A 17,284-nucleotide genomic window follows, 5' to 3' on the forward strand; every position below is an offset into this window, starting at 1 on the left:
TTCATTATTTTTCCTTATTGAAGTTAATGTCAAATAGTTTCGGGACGTGTTCAAGCAGTTAACCAATAGCATCCGTCCGTAATGTTTAAAGCAGTTCTTACATACATCTGTAAACCTTGGTATTTTTTAATCTAAGAAAAATCAATTGTATGCATACATTTGGACAGTTCATGCTCCTGTTGTAATTTCTATATTCATATATGTCATATATCTGTGAACCATCAATGAATGTCCGGAATTTAAAGATATGTATGTCAGTGTGTCCTTATTTCCGTACGTATGTTCATGTTGTTTATTTGTTTAGATGTTCCATTCTCTTTCCGGAAAAACAAAACAATGCGAGTGATTGCAATCTCGACGTGACGTGTCAAATTTCTTTCTCTATTAACATGATTCTCTTGGATACAGCACTGTTCTGCCTAAAAGTTCGAAATCGTGTGATTTGTCAAAAGGAGCAGCTTTTTTAAAAATGTTTCTGAAAAGTGTGTTCCATAAGCACTTTTAAATGATGCACAAACATTTGAAGAACAAACAATTCACCTTGCATGTCTGGCAGAAACTTATAAAATCATGTCTGGCAGAAAACTTATAAAATGAATAAAAAAATAATAATTAAAATTAAAAAAAAAAAATGAATAAATAAGCTGTTTTTGTATCGATTAACAACCCAAATAGTAATAATTAATTCTGGATGGGTTGAATTCGATTTTGGCATTCCAATTTGATATTGCAAAATTATTATCATTATACAAAAATATAATTTCTAAATATTTTGAGGATTTTCATTAACAAAGTACGCTATACAAAGAAATAATATTCTGCTATTACACTGAACCGGGAATAAACAGAATACCTCATATGTTTTAATGTTAACATCGGCCTCCTGAACTCTTTGTAAACTAAAATACCAATAATAAACTTACTGAATAAAAATGTGAAATAAACAACGTAAATGAAATTACTTTAATTTAGAATGAAGGCATAAGTTATTTTGGTTTTTTTAAGCGGGGGGGGGGGGGGGGGGGGGGGTTGCGGGAGGCAGGGGATTTGGTTGTGTCCTTAGGGTTTTACAACGTTGTAAGCACTCGGTAGGTTAATTTACATTATCTTACTTGGCCGCTTTTGGCTATCGTGAATTCACGGTCTATCCCGTCACGGTTACATGCACACCTGTTAGCGCAGACAGACGTTACATAAATGCGTTTGCATGTTTCAGTTTCCACATGTGTTTTGGAACGAGACATTTTGTACTTTAAACTTACAGATTTGTTGAGTTGATCAACAAAATCACTTCACAATATCGTAAAGATCAAATCTGCGGATGCTGTTATTATTCATCTTCGGTTTAATGATACACTTCCGGATTACAGGGAAACAAGTCAGGTCTGGATTCCCACTAAGGCGGAAGAACATTCACATATAACTCCAGGTTATTATCTTAAACAAGTAAATAGTATGTTTAATTGGAGTACGTCATATAGACGTGATTCTACAGTGAAGCATTATTACGGGTGTTTTTTTACACCTAACACTAGACGACAAACAATAAATGAAAAAACTGATTATGCAACAACAAAATCCAAAATGGCGGCATCGATTGTTAGTAATTGCGACGACAATGCAGACCGTCAGAAAATTCTGATCGAACTGGGACGCTATGTCAAGCTCGATCAATACGGCAACTGTGGATATCTAGACCGCCCACAAACAGAATTAACCGTTGTCATATATGCTTTTCCATAGTTTTATGGTTGACTTAGCTCATCGGGAGAGTGCCTATCCGTGACCACGACTCCATGGCTGCTGCATTTTACTATAGCAATAGGAAATCTATTTCCCATATAATTGCTTATTCTTTGTGCTTTCCAATCGATAGAGTACTATTTCCACGTACTTGTGTATAGTTTTCCTTTTGATAAAGTACTATTTCCTCATATACTGGACACAGCCTTCTCATCGATAATGTATAATTTCCCAACACATTGGTTATAAATTTCTCATTGATTGGGTATCATGTCCCCACAAATTGTAAACAGCTTTCCCATTGATGGTGTTCAATTTTCTCATTTAAACACAAGAACTTTCCCATTGATATGGTATCATGTCCCCATACAAACGTTAGAGCTTTCCCATTGATAGGGCACCATTTTCCCATACATCGGGGACAGAGTTTCTATATATAGTCTCGAGTAATATTCATCTGATATTTTCTGAAATTCAGAAACAAATAATGAAGCTAGTATGGCTGTATATTCCATGATAACATCAACGATGAAGAATACTTAAACCATAAGTTAGGAAAATCCTATTTTCCTGACTTAGAAACATATACCTAAAACATTACACAAAATGGTCTCAATAGCTAAATCCATGTCAGATAGGAAGCCAATCATTATCTTTGATTACAAATTAGAAAAATATGAACAAAAAGATAAACTATCTGAAAATTAATTAGATAAACGTGAGTCATTCCAAACGGAAGCAAGTGATACATTTATAGTTAATTTAGAGTAATCACAAAAGGCTTAATTTGCAGGAATATGAGATTATCAGGGCTTTGGATGATGTGAATCGGACTGTTCTGTTAGATGTACATAATAGGCCTCATGGAGGCTTACATTAAGATTCTGGAAATATAAATTAAATTTTCATCAAAACCGCACCATCTTTTAATTAGAAGTAGGGCTTGTATCAGGGTCACAGCCAATTTGTAACATATTTCGAATGGTAAAGATGGCTGTTCAGTTTGTATCGGAGCGGGATACAACCGGAGAACACAGTCTAGTCATTGGTCTTCCGCTCAGCTGGCGGAGCGTTTTATTTAGTGAATTTTAAATTCAATGAGAGACATAATATTTCAATAAAACCATGCTATTTTTTTCATATTGTTTTGTGGTTAATTATCTGCGCAATCGTATTTTTGTCTTAACAATACAGTTTGTGTCATCATCTAATGACGGGCATTTTCTTTTAGCACAAACCATTAGACTTGCACAAGTTCTAGTAACTGAAGACTTGTACCTCTTCAATTTATTAGAAAAAATACATGTTAATTGAAATATAAAGATAAGATGTTGCTTTGCGATGCAGATCATGTTGAATTTGTCTCAAGAGCAACTCAATTCATCATCCAATGAAATCGACCAAAGCAACATTCAATCCTTACTTATAATTTTCTAAAAATAATGCACAGAAGTTATGATATTGCGACACTTCGATGACGTCATTGTGTCAATCCTGAGGTGACAACACTAACGTTGCTGTTCCAAAACCAATATCGATATTGACATTAGAAAACGTTGATGCAAAACGTTCACCTATTAGAAAATATTAAATAGATGTTTGAGGACAACACGTTTTTTTTTGTTTTTTGTTTTACAACGGACCGAGTCATGTCTAGCAGCAGCATTTTTCAAAACAAAAACAATAGAAGTTTTTTTCTTTTTTTTTCAGTTATACGAGTAAAGCCTTGAAATACATAACGAATTTTAGTATATGTGACTATGTCATCAATAAATTTTAGTTATAAAATGCCAGATGTCAAGTTATCAATCAAGGTTTAATTTCCTTTGGTGTAATATACATCAGGTTACCTTCAAGACCTATACCATGATATACCTGCTGTTTCTCATTGCATGTCGTAAACGGTGACTTACTGTGAGGACCCCCTTTGGGGCAGTTTCTCCTTTGTATTCTGTTTAGAGGACGATTGAGAGCGCTGCAATAAGGCCCACCGTATCCCAATGCATGCTGATCGCAGAAGGCGATTAAAAGTCGACAACCTGAAGATCAGGGAATTTCTTCTTTGTCTTCTATTTAGGGGACATTGAAGTGACCAAAGTAGATATACCGTCACCATTGCGACAATTGGGATTCTTTTTCTTTCTTTCTTTTCTGACTGTTCCTGTCTTTCTGTGCTTTATTTTTTTGTCTTTTTTTTTCTACAGGTGTCTCCTTGACAGCCGTCGTCATATGACACTGGCTGTTGCCAGGATGGTAACCCCTTCAACCGTTTCAAATTTTATGAAGACGTAAATCTTTTTCATGTATGATCAACAATGTCATTTAAGGTCAGAGGGGCAATATTACTAACATCTTAGGCTTATTGTTACAGTTCAGTTCACCTCGTTACAGGCGTCCGAATGTAACCAGAGGCTGATGCGCGTACCAGTCGTTCTGGTGATATTCCGGCAATAAACTTAAAAGAATATATATTCTGCAATCGTGAAATAAATATACCTGACATAAACAATGTTGGAATATCAACACATTTTTTAAAAACCCGTATGTGTATATGTGTGTGAGTGTGTATATACACTTCCGGATTACAGGGAAACAAGTCGGGTATGGATTTCCCGATAAGGCGGAAGAACATTCACATATAACTCCAGGTTATTATCTTAAACAAGTAAATAGTATGTTTAACTGGATTATGTCATATTGACGTGATTCTACAGTGAAGCATTATTACGGACGTTTTTTTACACCTAGAGGGACAATATTACTAACATCTTCGACTTATTGTTACAGTTCAGTTCACCTCGTTACAGGCGTCCGAAAGTAACCAAAGGCTGACTCGCGAACTAGTCCTGGTTTTTTTTTTTTTTTTTTGAAAGGTCATAAACTCTGGAATATCAACACATTTTTTAAAATCTGTATGTGTATATGTGTGTGAGTGTGTATATATATATTTGGGGCGTACATTATCGGGCTATACCGTCATGGTTTCATGCACAACTGCATCTAACGAAGGCAGAGAAAAAAATATCGATGTGCTATACAATTTTCAACCCCATACAATATTCATCCATGTGAAATTTTTATGTATAAATTACTGGACCGGATGATTATTTCATGCATGAAATATTCAAAATGGCGCCGCCAAGTTGACGCTGAGTAAGTCACAAAGAGTCGACATTCATGAATTATGTTACTGATTCCCGCACTTTTTGACACTATTAATTTTTCGATGTTTTCAATTTGATTTTTAATCATAAAAATGAAATAAAAGGAAAATTGAATGGTTTCCCGTTGAATGTAACATTATATTTCTGAGCACTCGTGACAATATCGATATTCTATCATACTCGTGAAATATATGTTATTTTCAACAATTCAATATTCTATATATATGTATATCTAATAATAATATCAAAAACACGTCGTTCGTTAAAGCATGAATACTGTCATGATATCTTCAGACGCTTTACATCGTTAGTCATCAATGATACCGTTAGTGACACCACACATCCCACGAAATCGGAATATTAGACGAACATTTAACATTTTAAACGTTTTACTAAATGAAGATACTCAAATAAAAAATTGATTTAAAAATAAACAATTTATTGAAAGTAAGCGGCACTCCAAAAATATATGCAAGTCGAATTTCGATGATAAACCAGAATTCAAGGTTAAGGAATGCAAAGATCCACGATGCGGCATATTCACACATTTAGAAGAAGGGACACCCTACCGATTTAGTCCAAGGATTTTTTCTATAAATGCCAATATGACATGCAAATCCAAAAACGTTATTCATGACATAACATGCCCAGGATGTAAGGAATACTATATTGCAGAAACAAGCATGTCCCTACGGGCATGGGTTCGCGTGCATAAAGAACATGTTGATATGCCGGAATATAGAAAAATCAAACTTAGCGAACAGCTTAATATCTATGTACAATTCGATGCAATATTTTGATATGAATAAATTGTTTTGGACAGTCTACAGTTGTTATTAAAGCACTAGTTATAATGTTCAGACAGCAAACTCGGGTTTGAGCGGCATCCCCGATATACCGCCAAACTCGTTATATCGACAAAATCTCAGAGAACATAAGGTGATGATATAGCGAGTTCCTATTGTATGCGGAAAGAAACAGATCAACAAATTTCCCTTTTATAAAAGGGAGGGTATGTTGTTTGGTAAATCAAAACTTTATAATGTGGATCTATAAAGCATTTCTACAATACCTACATGAAATCTTTGGTATCCCAAAACAATATATTTTATGTATCTACATCATGTACTCGTCATAAAAAAAATCTACCCCCATGATTTATTATATCCCCCGCTCCACATAGTCCACGTGTATTTTGCAGTCATACTATACTCATGCATAAATGTTTGTACCTCAACAACCTAGTTTGTTATCATAAAATACGTATGTTCCTATTTAAAATATTAATTTTGTTTCTTTTATTGCAATTTACACCATCTGAATGACATTGAATATAAGTAGTTGTAATGTGGCAACTTTATAATGATATACTGTATTACATTAAAACTGATGAGTGCTTAACATCTCATGAGTTATTACTTCTGATGGACTTATATATATAATGTTGGCTGTATAGCTAATATATGATTCACGAATAAGCTGGTCATCTATTACCTACATGTACATGTTCTCACCTGTATAGCTCTTCACAGGCGTGATGACGTATGTACTACCTTAGCTGGCCTCTAAGAACAATGTTATACAGGTAACATGGCCTCAAAATACTACGCATTTTGATAGTATGTAAACTGCTCTTGTACCAGATACGGGGATGGATTTCTTTTTATAGGGGGACGAGTATTTGATGCAAAAAATATTCACCCGGGTAAGAATTTTATGGGGGATGAAAATCTTATATGACACCGGTATCATACAATACACACACGACTGTCCGGAAGTTAAATTTTCCACGTGTGTTTTGAAACGAGACATTCCGTAATGACAACACACAGATGTGTTGGATTGATGAACAAAATCACAATATATCGTAAGTTTGTGTTGACGGTCATAATATTCGTCAGTGTTACCCTTTCATATGAAAGATGGAGCGGATATTCACATGAACGGGACATACAGGATCAACCGCTAGTTATAATACACAACACATCGCACTGGGTGAATAAAACAACAAAAACTGTGTTAGTATGGACCGAATTATTTTCTAACAACACCTGGGTCGAAACATTTAAGGACGCGTTTCAACAATGCAAGTTTAAGTGCGTGGCGACTTCTGATAAATCAGACATCAAATCCGCGGATGCTGTAATATTTCATCTCCGGGATATAAATAGTAGACCTCCGGATTACAGGGACAAAAGTCAAGTTTGGATTGCCACTAATGCAGAAGCACCTACACATATTACACTAGATTATTATTTTAAACAAGTAAACGGTATGTTTAACTGGACCATGTCATATAGACGTGATTCTACAGTGAAAAATTATTACGGCCGTTTTCGACGTCTAACAAGAGACGAACAAACCAAATATGTACATACTGATTATGCAACAACAAAATCCAAAATGGCGGTGTCGATTGTTAGTAATTGCGACGACAATGCAGATCGACAGAAAATTTTGACAGAACTTGGGCGATATATTGAGCTCGATCAATACGGCACCTGTGGATATCTAGATTGCCCACGAACAGATACGCCCACATGCACATCCAGTGCATATCGATATAGGATTGCTTTGGAGAATTCAATCTGTCAGGATTACATAACCGAAAAGTTTTGGAACTCTCTAAACGACGATGTCATTCCTGTGGTGAATTGGCCATGGATTGACGACTTGGTAACGAAAGAACTTGTACCCCCGAACTCTTTCATCAATTTATATGACTTTAAATCCGTCGCAGATCTAGGTAAATACTTGAACTATCTAGCTGGTAACTACTCTGAGTACAACAGTTATTTTGAATGGAAGAAACAATATCGTTTGTGGGATTTATACAGGAGCAGCATCGACCTTTGCACTGAATTACATCAGCCGAGGAAGGATCAGGAAATCCCAGATTTATGGAAATGGTTGCAGAATGATACCAGCACATGCAAGCGCGATCCTGTAAGTTGTTGTTTTCCTTATTCATTCATATATGCCCAATTCATTGGTGACGTATCCGTGACGTTAACGAAAAGAGTCCGTTCGTAATGCGTCGTTCTCACATTCGTCTGTAAACCGTGGTATTTTTCCTGGAAAAAAGAAATAATGTGTTTGTAGAAATTTTGACAGTTAATCTTCCTATTGTAACATAAATATTGAACCATTAATTAATATCCGGAATTAGCGATATGTCCTTATTTCCGTACCATATGTTCATGTTGGTTCTTTGTTGAGATCAAACAATGAGAAAAAATGGTTGCGATCTCGATGGGTGTCAAATTTCTTTCCCCACGAAGCTTTTTCCCCATGGATACAACACTGTGTTGCTTCAAAAGTTAACAATAGCTGTCATGATACAGTGGGCGCAATATAATGACAAAAAAGTCTTGTCCTAACTCTTATTTTATACGTTTTTGCATGGATTGTTTGAATGCGGTTTTGGCGTTGAAATATTGATAGTTAAAGAATATTGTCAATAACTGCCGTTACAGTCCGGTATATGGCTTTACTTTGAGATTGATCGTCTTACATTGGAATCGAAATGTCAGCAACATTTCCTCTCGAAGGCCCCACGATTGCAGAAAGGGCAGATACGGCATTATGTAGAGGGGATGAAAACAAATGTTTCCTCCACAGGGCCTACATATATTAACTCGAAATTGAGAGTAATTCTTCCGAATGGGAAGGAAAACCTGCCAATATCCGATCAGTTTATCTGGTACGGAAAAAGATACGTAGACAACGTAAGGGATAATATAGACGAGATTAATTGGATTACAAAGGCACAAGCGCGGCTTTCCTGAACTCATAGATGAAATAGAAAAAAAAAGATTACTGCTATCTGCCTTATCTGAATGAATTGAAAAGTGATAACAGAGGATTCGATCATAAATATGAAGGCGCGTTTTACTCGAAAGATAGTCAGCGATGTTTTCAATGATGAGTCCACTGTATATCAACTAGGACTTTTGCAGAAAGTTCGATGTTGTTAAAAGCTATGTTGAGATAAAAAGAAATCTTAATTGTCCGAATACGGGTATATGATACAGAACAGTGAATGGCGTACAATTGTCCCGTCGACAATACACAAATTACCAGACAAATGGAAACCCATATTGAATGTAAATGCAAAAAGGATATAACAGTATGGTAAAATTGTGAAAGATAAATAACTTTTTACAATACAAATGAATCTGTAATAGAATACAAATATGATTTACTGAATACAAATGGGAATTTTAAGATTATAAACACTAAACACAAACTATGGAATACTCATAAGAAAAATAAAACGTCAATGCTTAAATATTGAATACAAATAGAAAATTATACAATATGAATAATACAAATAGAACATCAATATTAAGAAAGAATACAAATATAAATTTTATGCAATGTAAATATTCAAACTTAGTGAATACAGATGTGAAATAAACAATATAAGTGAAAACACGTTGAATGTAAACATCAAATCACCTAAATGTTTGGTATACCATCAGTATCGCGCAAGCGTTTTTACAACCCCTCTCTTTTCTCTTTGGTGAGTTTCGATGTGAATTGTTTGTTTGGCTAGGTTTTTACAACGTGGTGAACACTCGGTGCAGTGAATTACATGGCTGCTTTCGGCTATCGTACAGTATCTATCTATACCGTCATGGTTCCAAGCACACATGTAGTTAGGAAAAACAGAAACACAACACGACACCGGTATGATACAACACACATATGACTGTTCGCGAATTTCAGTTTCAACATGTGTTTTGAAACTAGACATACTGTACATAATACTTACAGATATGTTGGTTTGATGAACAAAATCAAGTTATATCGTAAGTATGTGTTGACGTTCATAATAGTCGTCACTGTAAAAATTTTGTGTGAAACATGGAGCATATCTTCATATAAAGGAGGCATACAGGATCAACCGCTTGTTATAATTCACAAGACGTCTCACTGGGTGAATAAAACAACGAAGACTGTGTTAGTATGGACCGAATTTTTTGCTGACAACACCTGGGTCGAATCATTTAAGGACGCGTTTCAACAATGCAAGTTTAAGTGCGTGGCAACTTCGGATAAAGCAGATATCAAATCCGCGGATGCTGTAATATTTCATCTCCGGGATATAAATAGTAGACCTCCGGATTACAGGGACAAAAGTCAAGTCTGGATTGCAATTAACTCGGAAGCACCTACACATATTACCCCAAATTATTATCTTAAACAAGTAAACGGTATGTTTAACTGGACCATGTCATATAGACGTGATTCTACAGTGAAAAATTATTACGGCCGTTTTCGACGTCTAACAAGAGACGAACAAACCAAATATGTACATACTGATTATGCAACAACAAAATCCAAAATGGCGGTGTCGATTGTTAGTAATTGCGACGACAATGCAGATCGACAGAAAATTTTGACAGAACTTGGGCGATATGTTGAGCTCGATCAATACGGCAACTGTGGATATCTAGATTGCCCACGAACAGATACGCCCACATGCACATCCAGTGCATATCGATATAGGATTGCTTTGGAGAATTCAATCTGTCAGGATTACATTACCGAAAAGTTTTGGAACTCTCTAAACGACGATGTCATTCCTGTAGTGAATTGGCCATGGATTGACACCTTAGTAACGAAAGAACTTGTACCCCCGAAATCTTTCATCAATTTATATGACTTTAAATCCGTCGCCGATCTAGGTAAATACTTGAACTATCTAGCTGGTAACTACTCTGAGTATAACAGTTATTTTGAATGGAAGAAACAATATCGTTTGTGGGATTCATACATGAGCTTCATCGATCTTTGTACTGAATTACACCAGCCGAGGAGGGATCAGGAAATTCCAAATTTATTTAAATGGTTGCAGAATGATACAAAAACTTGCAAGCGCGATCCTGTAAGTTATTTTTTACTAATTCATTAATTTCTGATAAATAATTTTGGGGCTTGTGCAAGACGTTTACAAATATTGTCCGTCCATGATGCTTTAGAGTCGTTCTCACATGCTTTTGTAAATCTAGGTGAACTTGACATGTTGCAGATGAGGTAATATATACACTTGTGATAACTTTCTACTTGGACGCTAGTGTACTCAGCGCATATATTTCTCGTTACCTCGTTCTATTTTTAAATTACGGCAAAATTACGAAACATTGTACGTATTACTTTTCTGCTGAATGATACCCACAATGTAATTGACATACAGCTGCATTCATCAAGCGACTACCGTATCGTCCTTATTCTCATATAAATGTCTTTACGGTCCACCTGTCCAAAGCCTCTTTCGAACGAATTGTAATGGGTTTCCTTCTATGGAAACGTTTAGACGTCGTCAGTATATATGCATAACATAGATAAACGTATTCTGTTGAAAACTGCACGATAATAACATTAAAAAAAGGAAAATTAAACACATTTCACGTTCTATGTAAACATTGAACTGTTATCGGAAGCTAGTATACAGTCAAAATGAATTCAATTTTGGGGAAGGATAAATATTTATCATCCCCAAATTGTATTTGTATCGACTGTTTATTAGCATCTGGTAACAGTTCAATGATGATATTAACATTCATATAGATTTTGTTTTGATATAAGCAAAAAAGTGTTTGAATTTCCCGCTTATCGCATTAATGACGTCATAAGCTCGAGCCCAAGAATTACCGAAGTTTCCAGAAGAAATAATACAGTTCCTCGTTTCATCGTAAACGTCACACTTATCAAATGATTTTAACATAAATTTAGTTTGATCATATGTGTCACATACGTGTATATATATCGTTACGGCGGTGACGCTGCAAACAGTCTTTCAAATAAAATAAGACCATCATAATAGCAATACAACTTAGCTAACTACTGTTTTTACCGTTGGCTATGATTGTCAAATAGTAATTTTATTCAATAAAATGTTGATATTTTATTTGTTTAGTGGATAATCTATCTCGGTGTATCAAAGCACTAACTATTTAGCTAGTAGAAGCTTGGCCTACTGTTTCAAGAAATCCTGGTTTAACTATTGTTGTTTTTCGATTGTCACAAGAAAATAGCAAGTAGACACCTAACAGAAGGAACGCCTTGTAAATATGTAATTTATTGTAAAAATGTATTGTTCACCAATGACGTTCCCCATGTGACAAAATAAATTGATAATAAATATAAATAAATGCCAAAAAATATCATATAATATAATCTCTTTCATTATGTGATGTTTATTTGTTATTTCAGGCTTTAATACGGGCATTTCGAAGAATGCGAAACTTCCTGTGGGGTTAGGGATGGCGATGCGCTCCATGATGTTTGCAACTAGATTTCGGAGGTATGGGTATAGGAGAGGGAATGCGGACGTTTGGATATATGTGTGGTATGCGTGAGGGAGTGATGGTGTATTGAGGTATGTGTGGTATGCGTGAGGGAGTGATGGTGTATGGAGGTATGTGTGGTATGCGTGAGGGAGTGATGGTGTATGGAGGTATGTGTGGTATGCGTGAGGGAGTGATGGTGTATTGAGGTATGTGTGATATGTGTGAGGGAGTGATGTTGTATTGAGGTATATGTGATTTGTGCCATCAAAACAAAACACGATATTGTGTGACGAGAATTGTTTGATGAAGCGTTAATTGTTTTAAGTGAAAATTTGCATAAGAAACAAGACACTTAATAGATTATTAAATACTCATACCAGATTTTGTTTCACTTTCGAGACGGTTGAAATTCTAGAGTATATGTCTCAGATAAATAGTATCTTTGTTTACTGAGCCGAATGGCAGATCTCATATAGAGTGTGCTTTCTTGAGTTCGACAGCTCTTGTTATTGTTTGAGTGACATTTTTATAAACTGCGTATATCAACACAGCTTATGATGTTTTTCAATACCAATATACGAAATCCTCTTGGATATTCTCAGATTATTTAGTTCATCAAAGAAGCTTTCAAATTTCAAAACAGTTGAACACATATTTCGCCCTACTATCTTTTCAAAATGTACCTGTCATCCCTTCCTTGTGTGTAATTCTTCTGTCAACTCGTTTATGCTCGTTTACGTTTGAACCCGGGTCAAAAATAGACTGGATATATAATTAACATCCGGGTTCTACAACAAAAGATTTAAAATGAAATGATCCAAGATTAACGTTTCGAATTGAAAAAAATTATTTGGAGTCTAAGTTTTTACTGCATTTAAAAATTACCCAAAATACAGCTATAAATAGCTTTTTGTTATTTACATTAACCAACTTTAAGTAATATACTACACATGTCTTTCAGGTCTTAAAGGAATGTGGTTAATACTGCTTATATATCCATACTTCTCAATTGTTTTCCATTGTTGTTGACAGTTTTCCTTTTTATTTATTTGTTAACATCCATTTCTCCTGGATATTTATCTATGTGTACTAATATGTTAGTAAGAATGTATGGTATGGTATATGTACCAATGGTCCACAAAAGTTAAACAAACTGTAAAATTGATGGTACAACTTTGCCATAGGATGTTGCGTGTCTGACCCTCCTTTTTGTTCTGTTCGTGTTTTTTCTTACTGTACTGAAAGACAGAACTGTCAACAGAGGTAGACTAGATAGCCACGATGTAATATGGACTCGAACACAGACACGCGGATATGTTCATTTTCAAACTAGAATCCACCAGCAGAACGTCCCTATACTTAATTTTTGAGCATCATCTATCGACTTAGCATTGGTGATTCATATTTGGTTAGAATTTTCATTATTGGATGCAATTAGATGGTATACACATATCGGCATTGACCCCAGGGGCTGAGTGGGGCCCTACCGGTAACTTTTCCATATAAAATAAAACAAAGGTAAAATAGTGTACAAATGAAAAGTATATTTATATAATGGTATTTTAACAAAAAGCTAGCCGATGGTGTTTGATACAATAAAAGGGTATCTTAATGACATTGGGTATTGGAAAGGCTCATCTTATCGTTACTACAAGACATTTGTTATTTTGTATTTTATAATGTAATATTTTAAATAATGAATTTTATTGAATTGTATCATTGCATCCAGATTTTGTTATTTCTTTCGGTATGGTTAGCGTTTCGGTAACCTCCCTCATCACTGACGAGTCCAAGAAGGAGGAAACAGCTGTTTGGTGTAGTTGAATTCATTGAACTGTACTGTAGCTCTCAAATATTTGGAAAGGTGATATTATCTTGTATTTTGTATAGTCTTATAAAACAGAAGATGCTAATGACAAACACATTACTCTAAACAGTTGGTTCATATATATAGTAGCCATATGAAAGGGTTCAGTAATTTGCAAACAGACTTCACCTGGGAAACCAAACGCTGAATAAATTATTGATGTACGGATACTCGTATACCACCTGATCCGCTTCGTTCCATTTCCCTACCCGGGAAAACGAGTCTGACATGTACTGTGTCAGGTCATTGATGCGAGACGTGACATGTTAGATCACAAGCCTTATGCGTCGATACTTTTAAATAATGTATTAATAATGTCTTCAGTTATTTGTTTACTGTGTGACTCGTTCCGAATTATTAATATGTTTACTCCCTATAGTGTTACTTTTAAAGTATAAACAGTATTATTTGTCATCCTCTTGTCCTGTCATACTCCCCTTTTTCATTTATCTTTAGTTATGATTATCTGTGTCATTCGCTGCTTGCCCTATACTTGCATACTTACATTGTATACATAGTGTTTTTAACAATGGTTGAAAAGCTAATTTTCCTTTGATGGTGAGGGCGGAGACTGTCGCTATACTACATATCAGTTCCATGCAACATACATTATTCTGTAATGGTAATTCTTTTGTTTAGTGTAAATCACTTACATGTAGATTTCGCGAATACTTTATTTCGCGAACTTACATCTTCACACATATTCGCGAGTACTTTTTTTCGCGAACGTTTATCTAGAAATTACTTTTCGCGAATGATTACTAGCAGCTATTAAAGCCATGAATTCTGCAAGATTCCAATAGCGGTAACCGATAGCTTGGTCGCCATCCAAAGATGTTATTTTCGTACAAATAATCGCAAGGATTTGAATCCGCGATTGTTTTCCTCGCGTATCAACGCGAATAAATCCCACGCGAAATTTAAGTGATTTACAGTATACACTGTGGTGACCTTCGTTTGAATCCCCGTCGGCATCATTATACTAATCCCTTGTTAATATCATTTGTTTGTTACATCAATATCTGTTCTTTAAGATCTAATGATTACTTCACATTCATCAACATCGATATCTCTTGCCATTATGATAACCAATAACTTATACACCTTCCATCCTCCTGTTGTGAGCACTTTCCTTTTAGGAATGAATTGGACTTTAAGACTTTAAAGAAACTTCCTTACAAAAGACTTTACTTTTTAACTAAACTGACAATGACGCAGTAAAACAAAACTCTAACTCTATTGACTTTTCTTTGCAAAGCGACGTTGACAACATGAATTATTTTCTAATTGAAACAAATGTGACTGCCATTGACCTATATGTACCACATAGACCAGTAACTTATATACCTATTGATAAAACTTGACAACGATATGAGTCTGAAAATAAGACAAAGAAATTGTCAGCATTCCAAAGCTAGATTATGCAATGCAGCGGTCTCCTGGAACAAATTGATATCAACTAGAAAAGACGTTATTATGGCAAATCAGAAGGCAAAAGAAAACTTTCATTCAATATTACAATCTTCTCTTATGAATAAATCTATATATCAGCTACACATTGTAAATACCTATAAACTTACTGGCCCTGACAGTTCTCTCAAAATGTATTAAAGGAATCTCACAATCTCTTGTGAGACCACTTGATAAATTATTTAATAAATTTGTGTTAACCAGTAACCTACTTTCTTTGTGGAAAAAAGTCAACTCTAGTTTTTAAGGGCAAGAGGAGAAGAAGTGATCTATCCAATATCACACCAATTTCTGAAATGTCTGCCTTTAGCAAATTGCTTGAAGAATTATTTCTAAATACATGTTTAACTACCTTTCAAGTCACAATATTATCTCGAAGAGCCAATCGGGCTTTCTACCTGAAGATTAACCTGTTTTCCAATTACTAATTATATGGATTTTGCGATATGAATAAAGCATTTATGGCGGATATGACAACAGCGATTATAAAAGAATCTAACATGGGTCTGTTCCGTGGACAGGGATATCTCCCCCCCCCCCCCCCCCCCCCCCCCCCCCCGAATGTAAGAGTTTGGCCAGTCAGCACGAGGTTGGCCGATTGCTCGCTAGTCAAACTCTCGCGAGGGTTGATATATCCTTGTTTGCGGTACAGAACCATGTTTGATTATTTTTCTCTCATATATCACAGCAAATGTTAGTTTTTATGAAAGTTTTTCATGGCCCCATATACAATGCTCCTTGAAATGTGCGTCAAAACTGATGACGTCATCATTTACAACATGGTTTCTCAACATAAAATGATGACGTTACGTTATTGTGAGCAGCGTCATATTGCGCGTGCCAGCTGTTTTTACCTCCCTGTGTGAGATCGGTTTATCTTTTTCCTAGTAACCATTGGATAACGATGTGAGGTATGTGAGAAATATAAGTTAACAATTATTTTGTATTAATATGTTAGAATGGTTTACATAATTTCTTATTGATAGACAACGAAGAGTGATTGTTGATTGGTATAGAGTCCATTTGGAGATAAAATTAAAGCAGGGGTACTTCAGTGGTCACTTCTAGGTCCATATTTGTTTTTCAATTTATATTTGCCCAGGTTTGATACATTGTTTTCTGTGAGTGAGGTTACGACCTCGCTTTGGCACACACAATATATCTGTTACCCAAGTATGTATAATGTCTAATGAATGACAATGAATGTTTTTAAAGTATGTCATAATTTTTCGTTCTTTTTTGTTGTAAACTGTATTTTTTTTTTACAGATATTTCAACTTGATGCTCTGACGCGATTCATTTGAAATATCTATAAAAAAGAAAATTACATGGCGACAAAAATAAATAGATAAATAAATAAAAAGACAAATCCTTGTTTTGATACTGAGATTTCTTGAAATAAATATGCATGCGTCATGGCATAGGTATGTTCAACTTTAAACAGCAACATGGTTACATGTCTGACCAAGTCTATAAATTAGCATACATTTCAATGATGATAAAAGGTTATATATTATATATGTTGTTCAATTCCATTGTATTGTATTTACGTAATATTTTTGTATCTTTTTTAAACACAATTTATTATATACAATATATATTTATATATGTACATATCTTTACACTTGGTCACTTTTGATCATGAAGTTTTGCTACTTATTACAATATCATCTAGAAATTAAAAAAATACAAACTGCACTCAAATGTTGTTATGTTTATCTAACGCAACTGTTTAATGCCTG

The 17,284-nt window shown here is 35.0% G+C and overlaps 1 protein-coding gene across 3 annotated transcripts; it reads left to right on the top strand.

The window, feature by feature from the left end:
• Positions 1 to 6,693: 6,693 nt before the first annotated feature.
• LOC117327020 (alpha-(1,3)-fucosyltransferase C-like) lies at positions 6,694 to 17,240 on the top strand. 3 transcript variants are annotated; one of them, XR_004532561.1, is made up of 3 exons: positions 6,694 to 7,853; positions 12,129 to 12,294; positions 12,334 to 17,240. XR_004532561.1 is itself a non-coding variant. In XM_033883831.1 (2 exons), exons 1-2 carry the CDS (start codon positions 6,726 to 6,728, stop codon positions 12,174 to 12,176), a joined length of 1,176 nt encoding a protein of 391 aa, XP_033739722.1. In that variant the 5' UTR covers positions 6,694 to 6,725; the 3' UTR covers positions 12,177 to 17,240. The 3 variants fall into 3 exon arrangements, 2 of the variants coding, with proteins under 2 accessions (XP_033739722.1, XP_033739723.1); XM_033883831.1 differs by having other exon boundaries at positions 12,129 to 17,240; XM_033883832.1 differs by lacking the exon at positions 6,694 to 7,853 and adding an exon at positions 9,654 to 10,800 and having other exon boundaries at positions 12,129 to 17,240.
• The last annotated feature ends 44 nt before the right edge of the window (positions 17,241 to 17,284 follow it).

The sequence above is a fragment of the Pecten maximus genome, chromosome 5, assembly GCF_902652985.1.
Source record: "Pecten maximus chromosome 5, xPecMax1.1, whole genome shotgun sequence".
NCBI lineage: Eukaryota > Metazoa > Mollusca > Bivalvia > Pectinida > Pectinidae > Pecten > Pecten maximus.

What these genes read in the sequence shown, in the direction of transcription:
- LOC117327020 (XM_033883831.1), top strand. Translation starts at nt 6,726, where the DNA reads ATGACAACACACAGATGTGTTGGATTGATGAACAAAATCACAATATAT. An exon ending in GCACATGCAAGCGCGATCCT is followed by an intron (nt 7,854 to 12,128) that starts GTAAGTTGTTGT and finishes TTGTTATTTCAG; the next exon opens with GCTTTAATACGGGCATTTCG.